The 15,489-nt window shown below is 37.4% G+C and overlaps 1 protein-coding gene across 1 annotated transcript in view; it reads left to right on the plus strand.

Moving 5' to 3' along the window:
• tyk2 (tyrosine kinase 2) overlaps positions 1-15,489 on the plus strand; it is a 33,354-nt gene that overhangs the window by 1,778 nt on the left and 16,087 nt on the right. The window contains exons 2-11 of the mRNA XM_067382523.1: positions 8,216-8,409; positions 8,496-8,619; positions 9,915-10,053; positions 10,347-10,510; positions 11,763-12,141; positions 12,216-12,371; positions 12,457-12,614; positions 12,702-12,816; positions 14,120-14,303; positions 14,462-14,580. Coding sequence (XP_067238624.1) covers positions 8,235-8,409; positions 8,496-8,619; positions 9,915-10,053; positions 10,347-10,510; positions 11,763-12,141; positions 12,216-12,371; positions 12,457-12,614; positions 12,702-12,816; positions 14,120-14,303; positions 14,462-14,580 — 1,713 coding nt within the window. The 5' untranslated portion in view covers positions 8,216-8,234. The remainder of the gene's footprint in view (positions 1-8,215; positions 8,410-8,495; positions 8,620-9,914; positions 10,054-10,346; positions 10,511-11,762; positions 12,142-12,215; positions 12,372-12,456; positions 12,615-12,701; positions 12,817-14,119; positions 14,304-14,461; positions 14,581-15,489) is intronic.

The raw sequence follows: 15,489 nt of genomic DNA on the forward strand, positions 1-15,489 counted from the left end.
CCGGAACCGCAAATAAATAATAAATTAATAATCAACTAATTAATCAAACTTATTTAATAATGAACTATCAAATAGCTAAAGCTCAGTTGTATAAACATTTAAATTGCACATAAGGGTTTTTAATAGCAACTTTTTAATAACAGAATTGTTTCCACTGCAGTTTGCGGGTAAAATATGAACATATAAATGACAATAAACTGTAACAACTTGTTTTTATGAAAGATTTATTCTAACATACATACAAGCTGTTTTATTGATGTTTATCCCTGGCTGAAACACTGATTGAGTGAATACATGTGACTGGATTAATTTCAGTAAGTTGTAATGTATCTTTTAACATGCCTTCTGGTTTCCACCCATGTTTATTTCGTGCTGTAACTAGTAGTAAAGAGGACATGAGATGATCGGTTGATCCATGCTGCCACCTGAACTGAGGTGCTACAGCGATCTGTCACAACAGATTTTGGATTTAAAGGTGCAGTAGGTGATCTGGGAAAAGCTAACATTTGCTTGCTTGTATTGAAAGCATGTGATCCCACCCTCCCTACAAGTCACCATCCAAAGCCATGCCTCCTCCAAAACACATGAGCGCACACTTAGCTGCTCTCTGCAAAGCATCACAAGAGACGGCGTTAAGCTACTTCATGTCTGAAAGCACATAAAATGACAATAATAATGAACATAAACAACTTGGAGAGCTTACCTGACTGCTGCAGATTAATTTCAGTGTTGATACTGTTGACATAGATATGCATAATTCTGAGTCTGATTGAACAGGTCCGGTTGCCATCTTTTAAAGGTGCCCTCTAATTAAAAATTGAATTTTATCTTGGCATAGTTAAATAACAAGAGTTCAGTACATGGAAATGACATACAGTGAGTCTCAAACACCATTGTTTCCTCCTTCTTGTGTAAATCTTATTTGTTTAAAAGACCTCCGAAAAACAAAATCTCAACAGAACACAGACTGTTACGTAACAGTTGGGGTGTACGCCCCCAATATTTGCACATGCCAGCTCATGTTCAAGGCATTACACAAGGGCAGGACATCTGGATGTGCACAGCTGAATCATCAGACTAGGAAAGCAAGCAAGAACAATAGCAAAAAATGTCAGATGGAGCAATAATAACTGACATGATCCGTGATATTTTTTGTGATATTTGTAAATTGTCTTTCTAAATGTTTCGTTAGCATGTTGCTAATGTACTGTTAAATGTGGTTAAAGTTACCATCGTTTATTACTGTATTCATGGAGACAAGAGCTGTCACTATTTTCATTATTAAACACTTGCAGTCTGTATAATTCATAAACACAACTTCATTCTTTATAAATCTCTCCAACAGTATGTAATGTTAGCTTTAGCCACGGAGCATACCATCAAACTCATTCAGAATCAAATGTAAACATCCAAATAAATACCATACTTACGCGATTAGACATAGTGCATGATGAACTGATATTGAAACAATTTTGAGGGTTATTTTAGTGTGAACTGTGTGAACTTTGTTTAAACTGTTAAAGGCAAGCGCGAGCTCCGGGGGTGGGGAGCGTGAGCATTTAAAGGGGCCGCAGCCTAAATTGGCTCATATTTAATTATGCCCCAAAATAGGCAGTTAAAAAAATTAATTAAAAAAAATCTATGGGGTATTTTGAGCTGAACCTTCACAGACACATTCAGGGGACACCTTAGACTTATATTACATCTTTTAAAAAGACGTTCTACGGCACCTTTAATTATGGGTGACCACAGAATAAGCTCATTGTTTTGATTTGGTTGGAACTGTAAAAGGTTGCTGCTGTTTGTTTGCAGTGCTCCGTGACAGGCGTCTGTTTGTGTAAACTCTGCATAGCAGGAAACGTGTGGAATGTAAAAACATATGTTGACAGTATGTATCCCAGAGTCTACATTATTCAACATCACTGACATGGAAGCAGAAGACAAGGTGTGTAGATTTATTGAGAGACATCTGCATCTATGCAGTTTACATAAAATTATATGGGAGCAATACAAGATGGTTTCCCATTCGTATGTCAATCACTTTTACAAAAAGCACGCCTTGATAGTACAACATTTCGCTGTGTGAAGTAGCATATTAAAATGCCTTTAGAATGACCCCAAAATTCAAGATATAACATGCCTGTTTGTTACATTTTAGATACAGCATTGTCTTTTACTGCTCTATTTTTTTCAACGAAAATAGCTTTAAAAAGCCACAACACAGGCGTTGCACAACTCTGAGCAACATACAATGGTGTTACGTCACAGACTCAGTTCAGTGGCAAATTCCAAACAAAGGGCATTTCAGGAAGGGGCTGCCATTTGTAGGCGCGTTCCAAACGAAAGTTAACAGCTGAATTCCTTCACAAAGTGCCCTTCCCAAGTCTGTTTGCAAAGGATACATGAGATGGTCATTAACACACATTTTTGTCATACATATAAAGTTTAAATAAGTTTCATAGGTAAACATTGTTCAATAGCTGTGTGGTAAATGTCACTGCCTGCAGTGTCCAAAGAAGAGACAGCAGTTTTAAAGTTGAGAGGAGAGAGGGAATACACACACACACACACACACACACACACACACAGATTATATTCATTATAAAAAGTGTATTTTTTGCAACAAATAAATTAACATCAATAATAAGAAATTCCTGTTAAAAGAACAGCTGATGGGCTGATTAGCTGCGTTTCCACTGTCGGGCCTAAAGCGGGCGTGCTAGTGTGTGCCAGGGCCAGCCGTGTTTCCATTGTCACTTCCAGGGCCTCGTCGGTGCTTACTTAGGGCCAATACCAGCTAACATTATTTAACTTTTAAAACCATTTTAGCTCAAAACTCATTTTCAGACAGCAGCAAGTGTTTGAAATAACTTCTGTTTGTGATCCACTGTGATCATGATCACTGTATAAGGCAGAAATATTTATATGTGAATGTGATGCAAAAGACTATGCGCACTAAACATTACCATTGTAAACATGGTAAATACGACAACTTGAAGAAATCAGACAAATTATATAGGCTATCACAATCATGTATTTATTTTATTTGTCAGATAAAATAAATATTTTATCTAGTTTTCAGAGTGAGTAGGGCATAGGGATGCTCACTTTTGATTGGAATTCAAAATGGAAGTTCATGGAGTTCTCACCTATTGAGCTGATATCTGAATCAATTGTGTTGAATAAGGCAGACAAAATATGCTGAGCGATGGGTCCCCAGGACCAGGATTGATAACCACTGCATTACTGAATGAGTTTGAGTTTACATTTTTGAATGAATTGGTTAAGTTAATAATTCAATGACTCAGTAATAAAGATAGTAAGTGTGTTCGACTTGAAGCGGTGCTGTGCAGACTGATCGGTGTATGACATCAAAGTACTGTGAGAAAGATTAGAAAGCAGACAGTTTCGTAAGCTTTCCAATCACTCTCATGTTACTTTGATGTCATACACTGATCACTCTTCACAGCACCGCTTCAAGTCGAACATACCTACTGACTTACCTATCTTTCCTGAATGAATCAGCCTTTGAATGAATCATTTGATTGAATGAATCACTCATTAACACCTAGCTTCAAATTTATCATCTTATTTATTTAAAAAAATATATATATATTTTTTTATTTTTTTATAAATATCATCAAATATTGCCCCTTTAAGGAAAGGTTAATTTCTGTTAACTGCTGTTGCTAAAGAGGATGTTTTGTTTTATACATTTTTGCAATATTACTTGAAACTGTCTTTACTAACTGATAAAAGACTATTTATTAGGTGCACTGAAAGGAATAATATTAATATACATCATCTGTGCACGAGGTAGGGCCTTAAAAACATCAGCCAATCGTTTACGCGATGATCGCGTAAACGATTGGCCCTCCAGCTTGTCAATCACTGCTATGACGTTCCTTGTGAGAGACGAGCGCGGCTGCACGCTCCAGTAACTTTCCACACTCCACAGGCGCCGCATGCAATGTTTTTGTCAGGAGACAGGAGTAACAACTGCAGATTATGAGTTACCTGCGGTGAGTCTGACAAAATGAATCCACTAACATGACACAGCGAATGCCGGTGGTAAACAAACACTCGTGTTCCAATACTCTTTTGACTTTTGGGAGGCATTCCCTCTAAATGAGCTGTGAGGGAGGGGGGCTGTTCTTACGCATGCACTCATTTCAAAAACTCAGTAAGTCTTTGGTTTCTCAGTCGACGAAAAGATCCTCTTTATCACCTTTAACTAAACATCACAAAGAATATAAAGAATATATATTCAGGAATCAGACAAGCCTAAATCAGCCAAGGTTGTTTGTACAGGGAACTGCTGTGTGTGTGTGTGTGTGTGTGTGTGTGTGTGTGTGTGTGTGTGTGTGTGTGTGTGTGTGTGTGTGTGTGTGTGTGTGTGTGTGTGTGTGTGTGTGTGTGTGTGTGTGTGTGTGTGTGTGTGTGTGTGTGTGTGTGTGTGTGTGTGTGTGGAAAAAATGAAGAAAAGTGGAAAGAATGGTGTCACATACTAGGAATTTGTGCTTCATTTCACCCATCCAAGTGAACATACACAGCAGTGAGTATTGTACACACACACCATGAACACACACCCGGAGCAGTTTTGGGGACGATTAGGGGTTAGGTGCCTTGTTCAAGGGCACCTCAGATGTGGGTAATGAGAGTGGAAGAGAACGCTATTTATTCACTCCCCCCACCTACATTTCCTGCCAGTACTGAGACTTGAACCCATGACCTTCGGGTTACAAGTCAGACTCTCTAACCATTAGGCATCCGGCTTAATGGTCGCTGAAGATCAATCGACCAACCTATTAACCAATGCAATACAGTGGAATACTGCAAAAGGGTTAGAGCTCTACTATACAAACTAAATATCAAATTTTTTTTAATTTTTTTTATCGTAAACCCATTGCCAGCTAAGCTCCCAAATGACTGAAAACCTAGAATTGCCCCTGCAGTTGGTTAACCCAATCCTTGCTTATTCGCAGTTATCGATTCCAAGAAAATGTGTTCTGGAGTTATTTCAATCAACCCAGAAATTGAAACTTAGACATTTTCAACAGAGCACAGAATCCAAGAGTCACTATGGAAATGGACATTAAGAAGAAGCACACCATGCATTATTTCCCCAAAACCAGTTCAGCACAAATCCCATCCTGCAGCCAATTTTATTGGTTAAGGTTAAGGTGTAGTGTAGGGTTAGAGGTTAGTATTTGTTGTAGCATTTTGTAGGCCAACGGTTCTCAACTAGGATTTCGTGGCCCTCAAGGTCCACTTTCCTTTGAAGTTTAGCTTCAAACTTGATCAGTCTCACCTGCCTGTAACTTTTTAGTAATCCTGAAGACTGTCGCTACATCTGAAATCAGATACCCTGAGTAGGTATTATATTTGAATTTACTTAGCTACCATTAAAGAGGATGTTCTATATAGTATAAATGTGGGTAGTATGAATGAAATTTGGACATACTACATCCGACATGTTGTTACTGTCACATTGTTACATCACTTCACTTCCATTCATAAATCCTCTTTTTAAATACATTTAAAAATGAATGATTGATTGAGCCAAAAATAGTCTGTCCTTCCTTGCAAACATAATATGGCTGTAGTTTTTTTATTTTTTATTATTATTACAGTTATATGTAAATATATACAAAAGGTTCCATTGCAAATGTAGCGGGTCCCGGCTAGGTCTCCGCTGGCAGATGTATAGATAATCCTCTGATAGGAGTGCTCTGGAAATATTACAAATATCACACAGAAATCAGTGACGCAGAACAACAGTTGCTCATTCTCCATTCACTCGGATTATATTTATTTTTAACTTCCTTTTAACTTTGTATCTGCAATCATGAATTACTTTCTGTTATTTTTGTCTGTTTTGCATTGAAGCACAGGTTATATCCACATTTGGATAACATGAAGCAATATATTCTTCACAGGTCTTTTCACATAGATGTATACTCACATATTTTCCAAACATTAACTTATTAAAGTTTGTATGAAACCAAAAACAACCACTTTTCCTTTAAATCCCATTATTGGTCTCTCCTCAATCATGTCTGCATTTCTTCCTTTAAACACATATCTTTGTCCTCTTATTAAAAGAGTATTTTTGTAATAACTGTACATTGTATAAGTGTTCACTTTATACAACAGAATAATTCTCATTTGCAGTTAAGCTGTATTACATTTACACTATAAGAACACAAACTATATTAATAAACATATCTGCCTCATAACATGGCGTTCAGTTCTATGAACTGAATCTGTATCATTGTAATATTAATGTGCGTGCGCCCTTAAACAAGGCCGAGGCCGTAACTGGTCTTATTCACATTAACATTTTACACTTTTAACATTGTACTACACACATAGTACACTGAAATATCCCACAAATGCCCTGGAGCCGTAAGGAACAAATAAAATAACCAATCTGCGGACGTCGGCCGCCATTCTCTCAACTGTGTACTGTTAAACTTAACTGTTTAAACATTTGACATACTTTTCGCTTACAGAGCACACATCACAGGGGATTCATATGAGCTTATAAACATCTGTAGTCACATTAAAGGTGTGTAACTAACCTGGAAATATTACAAATATCACACAGAAATCAGTGACGCAGGACAACAGTTACTCATTCTCCATTCACTCGGATTATGAGCTCATCTTGCTCTGTGCAACGCTAAATGCCCCAGTGTGACGCTACTTGCAACTACTGCCATCCTGTGTCCATTTTATGAACTACCTGTCATTATGTGCTTTTCCCATGATCTCTCATTAGTGTTCAATTATATAAATCAGAATGAAATAAAATACTATTGCAACAAAAGGAAAAGAAACAAAAAGTAATAATCTCAACAAAACTTATTTTGTGAGTGTCACACAAACAAAAAAACAAAAGTTGGTAGACTTGGTACTAAACAGAAAAAGAAGTTCACAGTACCAACAACTTGGTATATCTTGTTCTTGTTTGCTTGAACGCTTGAGCGTCAAAGGTTTTTATTTACAGCGTGCTTTTACAAGCGATTGAGTCAGAAACTGTGATGATTGACAGTGAGAACCAACGGACGAGACAATGTTATTGGTACAGACTACCGACATTTTGGTATCCTGACAACCCGCTGTCACGGCCACTGGAGCCTCATCAAAAGGGCATGCATGTGCCAAATACCTCCAGAGCAAATCATGTTCAGAGAATAAGTTGTTATGGCTGCTTGTATACCCTGAAAATGATCTCAGTTTTTGGACCCGAAGGGTTATCTGTTAAACCTTGTTCTCTTAAAACAGGTGTGATGCTGATCTCAGAATGCATGTCAGCAATTTCTGTGAATATATTGGCAGTAGCAAGATCTGTTCCGCCACGACCAAATACAGTAACATTGCCATATCCATATACAAAATAATTTTTTGAAATATACATCAAAAATGGCATTCATATATACAAGAACTAGCTCAAGTACAAGCATATCTATGTTCACACTGTCAGTATCACAACTGTTTGCAATACCGCTATAGTCTTATTTACAACATGACAATGTGTAGCCGCCACACTGGACTACTACATCTTCTGAGGCAGCGGCAGAAATATAGGAGGCTGGTATGAGCAGCCGCTGGTTTCAAAACACGTCTCCAATTATAGGCTATTGTAATTTTCTGCTCGACTGGCACTTGCAACAACACAACCTTGTTTCCGTTAACAACGTCTGACATGTTTGCGTTTTACGTGGCATGAGAAAGTTGTGAAAACCATGTGAAATCTGATTAGAGTGGTCAGGCAGAAACAGATTTCCAGAAATGTTATTTGAATAGGATTTCAAACCACACGTAGCTCGAAATGGTTCGCATTTAATGGTTTTTTTTTGTTTGTTTTGTTTTCTTTTTTGCCATTCACACTTGAAAAATATGATTCCAATCGGATATGCACAAAAAACGGATTTGGACTGACAGTCTGAACGAGGCTTATGATGCAGATGTTTTTAAATTTAACAATTAAAATAAAATTTTGAGGATTAATGTTTATATTAATGTTGATGGTTACAACATATGCTATTTTTACTGTAATTAAATGTAAACATTTGTTGAAGCTGGTATAATCCTTTCAAAACCATATGAAGAATTTCTCAAAACTAGGCTCACATATTTTAAACTAGACTTTAAAATAAGTTTAAAACCTTGTTTTTATCGTGTACGTTCTTACATGTCTTTGACGCAGGTGTCGGACTCAGTGTATAATGTCTAGACGAGGACGTACAAGAAGATCCAAAGCAGGGACGTCCACAGGACAGTGTGAGGGTCCTGGGGTCCATGTGTTGCTTTTCTGGACCAAAGAGGGAGAGCGTTGCCTGTCTTACAAGGAGGGTGAGGTGACGGCTGAAGATCTCACCATCGATGCAGCAAAGGCTGTGGGTAGGTGTGGGTTTTGGCGCCAATAAGTGCTTGAGTTTTGGTTGTTGTTGTTCTTAGCGATCTAAAATGTTTTCTTTCTTCCTCAGGGATCACTCCTGTCTGTCATGCCTTGTTTGCTCTCTATGACCCTGCATCCTCTTGTTGGTATAGTCCAAATCACAAATTTAATGCGGAAAACCAGTCTGGCCTGTTGGTGCATTTCCGAATGAGGTGAATATGAGACAGTTGTGCATGTGTAGAGAGTAATTCAGTGGAAAGCGCACAAAAATGCATGATGTAATGGTGAAAATCAGTGGTTCCCAAAGTTTTTAGAGTGGCATACCACATGGTGTATGCACATTTACTTATGGGTACACTCTCTCTTTCACTTATAAAGCCTTCACGGAATTATTGTAAATACAAGTTTCCAAGGTAAAAATTGCACATGAACACCCTTCGAAACTTGAATGCAATGAGCTCATAATTACGACTTCCGAATTGGGAATGATCAAATTTCCGATAGCACGTGAAGGCAACATTAGACTGCAGTCACACCTTTTCCATTAAAGGTGGGATCAGTAGATTTTGAAAAACGCTGTTTGGAAGTTAGTCGGGCTGACGCCAACAACAAACATGTGACCAGTCACCATTAAGGGGCGAAGCTATAACTTATCCCACCTTTAAGGGACAATATTTTCCCTCTTAAATTGATTTTCAGTATAAATCATTAATTTCAATCAAATGAAACATGAAACTATCAACAAAAGCCATCATTGCATTGCAATGGTACAAGCTGCATCTAGATGTATTTACACACTGTTTAATGCCGCTCAGAGGTGGTGTGAATGCAATTACAATGGCATAAATAATGTTATGATATAATGTTTTAAATGGTATAAAAATGATGTGATACTTTTAAATATTAAACTAAAACTGCCAGTAGTCTTCAAATCATTCATTCATGCATTCATTATTTAAGGAAGCAAATGGCTGTATTTATGAATGAGTCATTGAATCATTGACTCTCCTGATTTATTCAAAGCCGCAGATTAATTCACTGACGAAACACCACTGCGTGTTGCTTTGAGACGCACAACAGTTCTGCTTTGGTTAGAACTGTTTAATTGCAAAACAGAGCAAACAATTCTGACAATACTGTGTTAAAAAAATGTATCACTTAATATTACCTTTTTGTTTGTTTTGCAATTTGCAATTGTGTGGATATTTGGGGAAAAATGCATTCTTGCTTGTATAATATATTATCAGCATTTAAAACAAGACCTCACACAGGGTATGCTTTTGTATCGAAAAAAGTAAGAGTCTTAAATCGATCACTATGCCCAGTCTGTGTCTATATTTGTTTTTCATGCTAGTAAGGGATAAAACCCCACTTTTACAAAGGTACATTGTCGAGAACGGTAGTAATGTACTGTAATTCAACTCTTTCTCTTTTACCCCTAGGGGTACACGTTCCCCAGTTTGGGAACCACTGGTGTAAATCATCAATTAATGTTGTTGCTTTGTAGATTTTACTTCCGTAACTGGCATGGATTAAGTGAAAAGGAACCGTTAGTGACTCGTTATGCATTACGGACTGGATCTGGAGCAGAGCAGGTGACATCTCCTTTGCTGGAGATTACCTCCTTGGAATACCTCTTTGCTCAGGTGATTTTTACAGTCACTCAAAATAATTGAAAGACATTTACTGAAATGCTATAACTTCACTGTCTTTGAGATATTTATTTGAACAGAAGAGATTTCATGTAATAAAGACATGTAATAAAAAGTCACTTTTCCATAAAAATAACAGAAAATTGAAATGATAAAGTTTTCTATGATAAATTGTATTTTGCTTTTTTTTTTTATGTCTGAACAATGTCAAGAAATTCAAAAAATGTCCAGATTTACTAAAAAGCAGGATGCTATTCTTTCAAAGTCTGTTTTGATTCTCTTACCAGGCAAAATATGATTTTGTGAATGACTTGACATGTTTGGATGCATTGAGCGGAGAGGAAGAGATCAGTCGCTTTAAGAATGAGTGTCTGGGTATGGCTGTGCTTCACCTCTCTTACACGGCCCTGCAGACTGGTACTTCTCTACAGGATGTGGCCAAGCAGACCAGGTGTGGGCTTCAGCTTTCTTCAGTGTTCAAAGGAAGATCCGAAAGCTTTTTTAAAGAGGAAGTTAAATAAAAGATATACAATATATAAAACAGCAGATAGGCTGTCTGTAAAGGTGTCCTATCCATACATAATTTGACTTTTTTCACTGTGTCCACATAATGTTAGTAAAGGGTTTTTTTCCACCCTCTGATTTTTGCTACTGTGCCTTGTGGACTTGTAAGTGAATGCCCTAATTGCATATATATTGAAATACAGCACTTTTCTGCAGTCACTCATAAGCTACAGTTTTGCTATCAAATAGTTTTTTTTAAATTGTTTAAAATTAAAGCTTTGTTTATTTTTATACGAGATGTGGTGTTGTCACGATACTGGAATTTCCAACTTTTGATACAACACCTTGAAAAATATCAATATTCGATTCAATTTTTGATACCATGGGGAAAACTGCAATATATATGGCCATACAGATAATCTGTTATCTCATAATTTTTTGATCATTTGGGTAATTTTGTTGTAATAGTTTACACACAGTACAGGGAGGCTTTATTTGAATCATTGAACTACAGTACATTTACAAAAAAGTAAACAGTCAGTAATAAAATAAGAACAAACTGCAAACAATAGCACAAATACCACAGCTTTTGGTTTTCAAATTACTAAAATTATGAATACAAGCACTCAACCGGAGGAGGCGGGTGTGGAAATTTGCCGTCAGAGAGAAGTGAGAGTGAGAATGCGAAGCTGGTATCAGTGTATCGATACTGCAGAAAAGGAGGATTGATACATATCGAAATATCAATATTTTCGACAACACTAATGAGATGCAGAGCTGTAGGTGCTACACACAGCAACAGGGCAAATTTCTGAACAATGAATATCCATTGCTGATATGTAAAAGTGAATGGTCATGTGTCTTCATCTGATGTCAGAAAGTTATGTAACGAAACATTTTTACAGCATAGTTTCAATAACTAGTCTTTTATTTGCTGGGGAGAAAATTACATTGTTTTAGTGCATCTATAGTGTGAAAAAACTCATCTTGAAAGAGCAAAGAAAATGTCCTTGATTCCTCATGATATGAATCTCTTTAAATCTGTTGTCCAGATTATAAAAATGCCTAAATTCAATCAAAACTCCTCTATAAGTGAATGACATTAATTGAAGCACTTTCAAATTTGCAGTTTAAAATCATTTAATAATGCTAATAGCCATTACTACTTGTTGATAACATGTTTATGCTCCATCCTTCAGCTTTCTCCGTTGCATCCCTCTGTCTTTCTCCCGACACATTGCCCGGAACAACGCCCTGACAAGGTTCCGTATTCGCCGTGTGTTTGCGAACTTTGTGAGCAGTTTCCAGCAGCACACAGTGGGCATGGGGAAGCTTGGATCGCAAGAGGTCATGTACAAGTATCTGTCTACGCTGGAGCGCCTGGCTCCTCATTTTGGCGTCGAGACATTCCCTCTGTTTCATCTTGACCTGAGAACTGATGGAGATGGCAGTGGGTCATGCCTCATTGCCTCCCGAACACAAACGCCTTCTGAGGAAACCGTAAACTTTGAACCTACTCATGAGATCAGGGTGTCTGGATCAACCGGCATATGGTGGCGGAAGTTATCAGCACCAAAGGTAAGTTGATGCAGTTGACAAGACATTCTTCATCTCTTATACAACTGTACTTTTAAATTCATCTCAATTTCCAGGTGAATGACTACATTCATAATAAGAGCAGAGAAACACAGTCACAAGATGAACAGGAAATGGACAACTGGAAAACCTTCTGCGACTTCCCTGAGATATCTCTGATCGCCATTCAGGGTGTAAATGTCTGCATCAGTCGCCAAGACAACATGTCAATGGTAAACAGTCTGGTAAAGCTGTATTTGGTTTCCATCTTTTGTGTTTGTATGATATGTGTCCCACCTACATGTATTTGTGTTCCAGGACATGCATTTGGGCTCCAGTCTCCAGGCTCGCTCTCTGGTTTCATTGCTTGATGGGTATTTCCGCCTTACAACCGATGCACATCATTATCTTTGTCACGAAGTGGCTCCGCCCAGAGTGGTTCTCAGTGAGACCAATGATCTGCACGGTCCCATACTGTACGTCACTTGTGTTTTCACATGCAGTGTGGCCATGTGGTCCTCTTCCATTTTTATTGACATGTTCATTCTTTTTCCTATTGCTAGGGATGACTTTGTGCTCCAAAAACTAAAGAAAGAACCAGAGGAGGGAGCGTTTATCGTGCGCTGGAGTGTTTTGGATTACCATCGAATAATACTGGCATCTCTGAGTCAAACAAAGGTAATTCTCTAGAAAAGGGTTAATTCAATGTTAACGGTTTGATTAGAGGAGTTGAAGAATTGTGAAATCAATGCATAATTAGGGGTGATTAATAAGGCAAGAATTTAGCTTGGGTGTGTTAAGGGAATTTACATAGTAGAGAGACAAATTTGCTTTGACTTGACTTGACTAGTTGGCAACTGTGAGTTTCCTATTTATTGTAAATGGGAAGGTTTCTTGTCAAGCTTGTTCACGAGAATCCTGCCACTTTTTGCTAGTGCCGCACACCACTAAATATGGAAAGCTCTTTTGGCGGCTGCAGCGTACATTTTATGTGGTCAAAGAACAATATTTTACTAGCTGTTTTGTACACCTTCTTGAGCGTATGCAAAAGTGCATATAAACATGAGTGGTGGTAAGATAAATAGTTGCTGCCTATTGCGTAAAATCCCCTTAGCTCATCCCACACCTTTTGTGCTATGTGCATGAATGTGTCGCATGTTGAGGAGAGTGTATTATTACTTTTGAAGCTTCCTGTTTTTGCTTGGCAGATGATAAAACAGGCAAAAATAATATAATACACATTATGGAAGCTTGTTTCCACCACAGAATAAAACAATTTAAATGACAATTGTGACTTTTTGTCTCACAATTCTGACTTTTTTTCTTAGAATTGCAAGATATTAACTCGCGATTGCAATTCTCACAATTCTGACTTCTTAGAATTGTGAGTTTATTATTTTTTCCCTCAGAATTGTGACTTTATCATGCAATTCTGAGAGAGAAAAAAAATCAGAGTTGTGAGATAAGTTGTAATTACCTTTTATTTAATTTTTTTTATATATATATTTACCTTTATAAATTCACACACTCTTTTTTTCTAAATGTGTGTTATAGATCTTATTGTGAACAATTCATCCATGCATAGGTTTCATTTGTAATTTTTCCCCCCTCGTATTGCTCAATCAAAATGTCATAACTGGACCTTCTGGTGAAAATGAACTATCTGAGTCACTATTCCAAGTGAAACAGATTATTGAAAGGAAAAAGTTGGTTCTATGCAGACTTCTCTCTGGTGACGTATGCAGGACTTCTCCAATCTTTTACTCTGATAAACTCCACCCCTGAAAGCTCATGTTTATCTGCCTCCACCATTGAGAGTAATGGCAACATCTCAAAATCCAATGCATAGAGGTCCCTGCCCTACTTTTTTCTTTCAATAATCTGTTTCACTTGGTTTTACGTCACAGAACAGAAGAAAACATCTATCACTACTTCCGTTTCATCGCTACTTTAAAGTAATTTCTGATTGACTTTTTGGCAGGAAGGGGAAAATCCAATATACAAACAGTTCCGAATTACCCAGAAGGGCTCCATGTTCAAATTGGAAGGCTGGGATCAAGAGTTCTCCAGCATAAAGGAGCTCACCAATAGCTTAAAGACCTTCGTGCTAAAGTCTGGAGAAGACAGTTTCACATTGAAGAAGTGCTGCCTGCCCAGATTAGGAGGTGTGTGTGTGTGTTTGTGTATTTTCAGCTTGGCAGAATCTACAGTCAAACCACTGAGTCATCCTGGAGTGAATCTCTGATTAGGAAAAATTCCACAGAAGTACATGATTCTTATCATTTGAGTCATCCTGTTAATCGTTTTTATGGTTCTTTTGCAGAGTTATCAAACCTTCTCGTAATGAGAAAGGGTGCAAACAGTAGCATTAAAACTGTCTCTGAAACCCTCAACCTGAGCCAACTGAGGTTTCATCAAATTAAGGACAAGGAGATTACAAAGGTATGTGGTTGTACACAATCAGTCACCTACTTATCCTCATGAGCTGAGCTCTACAACCATTGATAAGGACATTTTCATGCATTCCACTTGGGCAGATTGTACTGATAAAATGAAAGCAGACAACACTTCTCTACTTATCAGACATGTAGTTTGTCATATTTTAAATGTGATTCTTCAACTTTGTGCGCCTTTAACCTGGAGGATCTTTATGAAATAAACCTTTAATCAGTGTATAAACGTGCATCACAGGAAAATTCTGTCATTTTTAATGAAACTTAAAGGTGCCCTCGAATTAAAAATTGAATTTATCTTGGCATAGTTAAATAACAAGAGTTCAGTACATGGAAATGACATACAGTGAGTCTCAAACTCCATTGTTTCCTCTTTCTTATATAAATCTCATTTGTTTAAAAGACCTCCGAAGAACAGGCGAATATCAACATAACACCGACTTTTAAGTAACAGTCGGGTATAATTAATATGTACCCCCCAATATTTGCATATGTCAGCTCATGTTCAAGGCATTAGACAAGGGCAGCCAGTATTAACGTCTGGATCTGTGCACAGCTGAATCATCAGACTAGGTAAGCAAGCAAGGACAATAGTGAAAAATGGCAGATGGAGCAATAATAACTGACATGATCCATGATATCATGATATTTTTAGTGATATTTGTAAATTGTTTCGTTAGCATGTTGCTAATGTACTGTTAAATGTGGTTAAAGTTACCATTGTTTCTTACTGTATTCACGGAGACAAGACTGTCGTTATTTTCATTTTTAAACACTTGCAGTCTGTATAATTCATAAACACAACTTCATTCTTTATAAATCTCTCCAACAGTGCAGCATTAGCTGTTAGTCACAGAGCACTATCAAACTCATTCAGAATCAAATGTAAACATCTAAA

The sequence above is a fragment of the Chanodichthys erythropterus genome, chromosome 3, assembly GCF_024489055.1.
Source record: "Chanodichthys erythropterus isolate Z2021 chromosome 3, ASM2448905v1, whole genome shotgun sequence".
Taxonomy (NCBI): Eukaryota; Metazoa; Chordata; class Actinopteri; order Cypriniformes; family Xenocyprididae; genus Chanodichthys; species Chanodichthys erythropterus.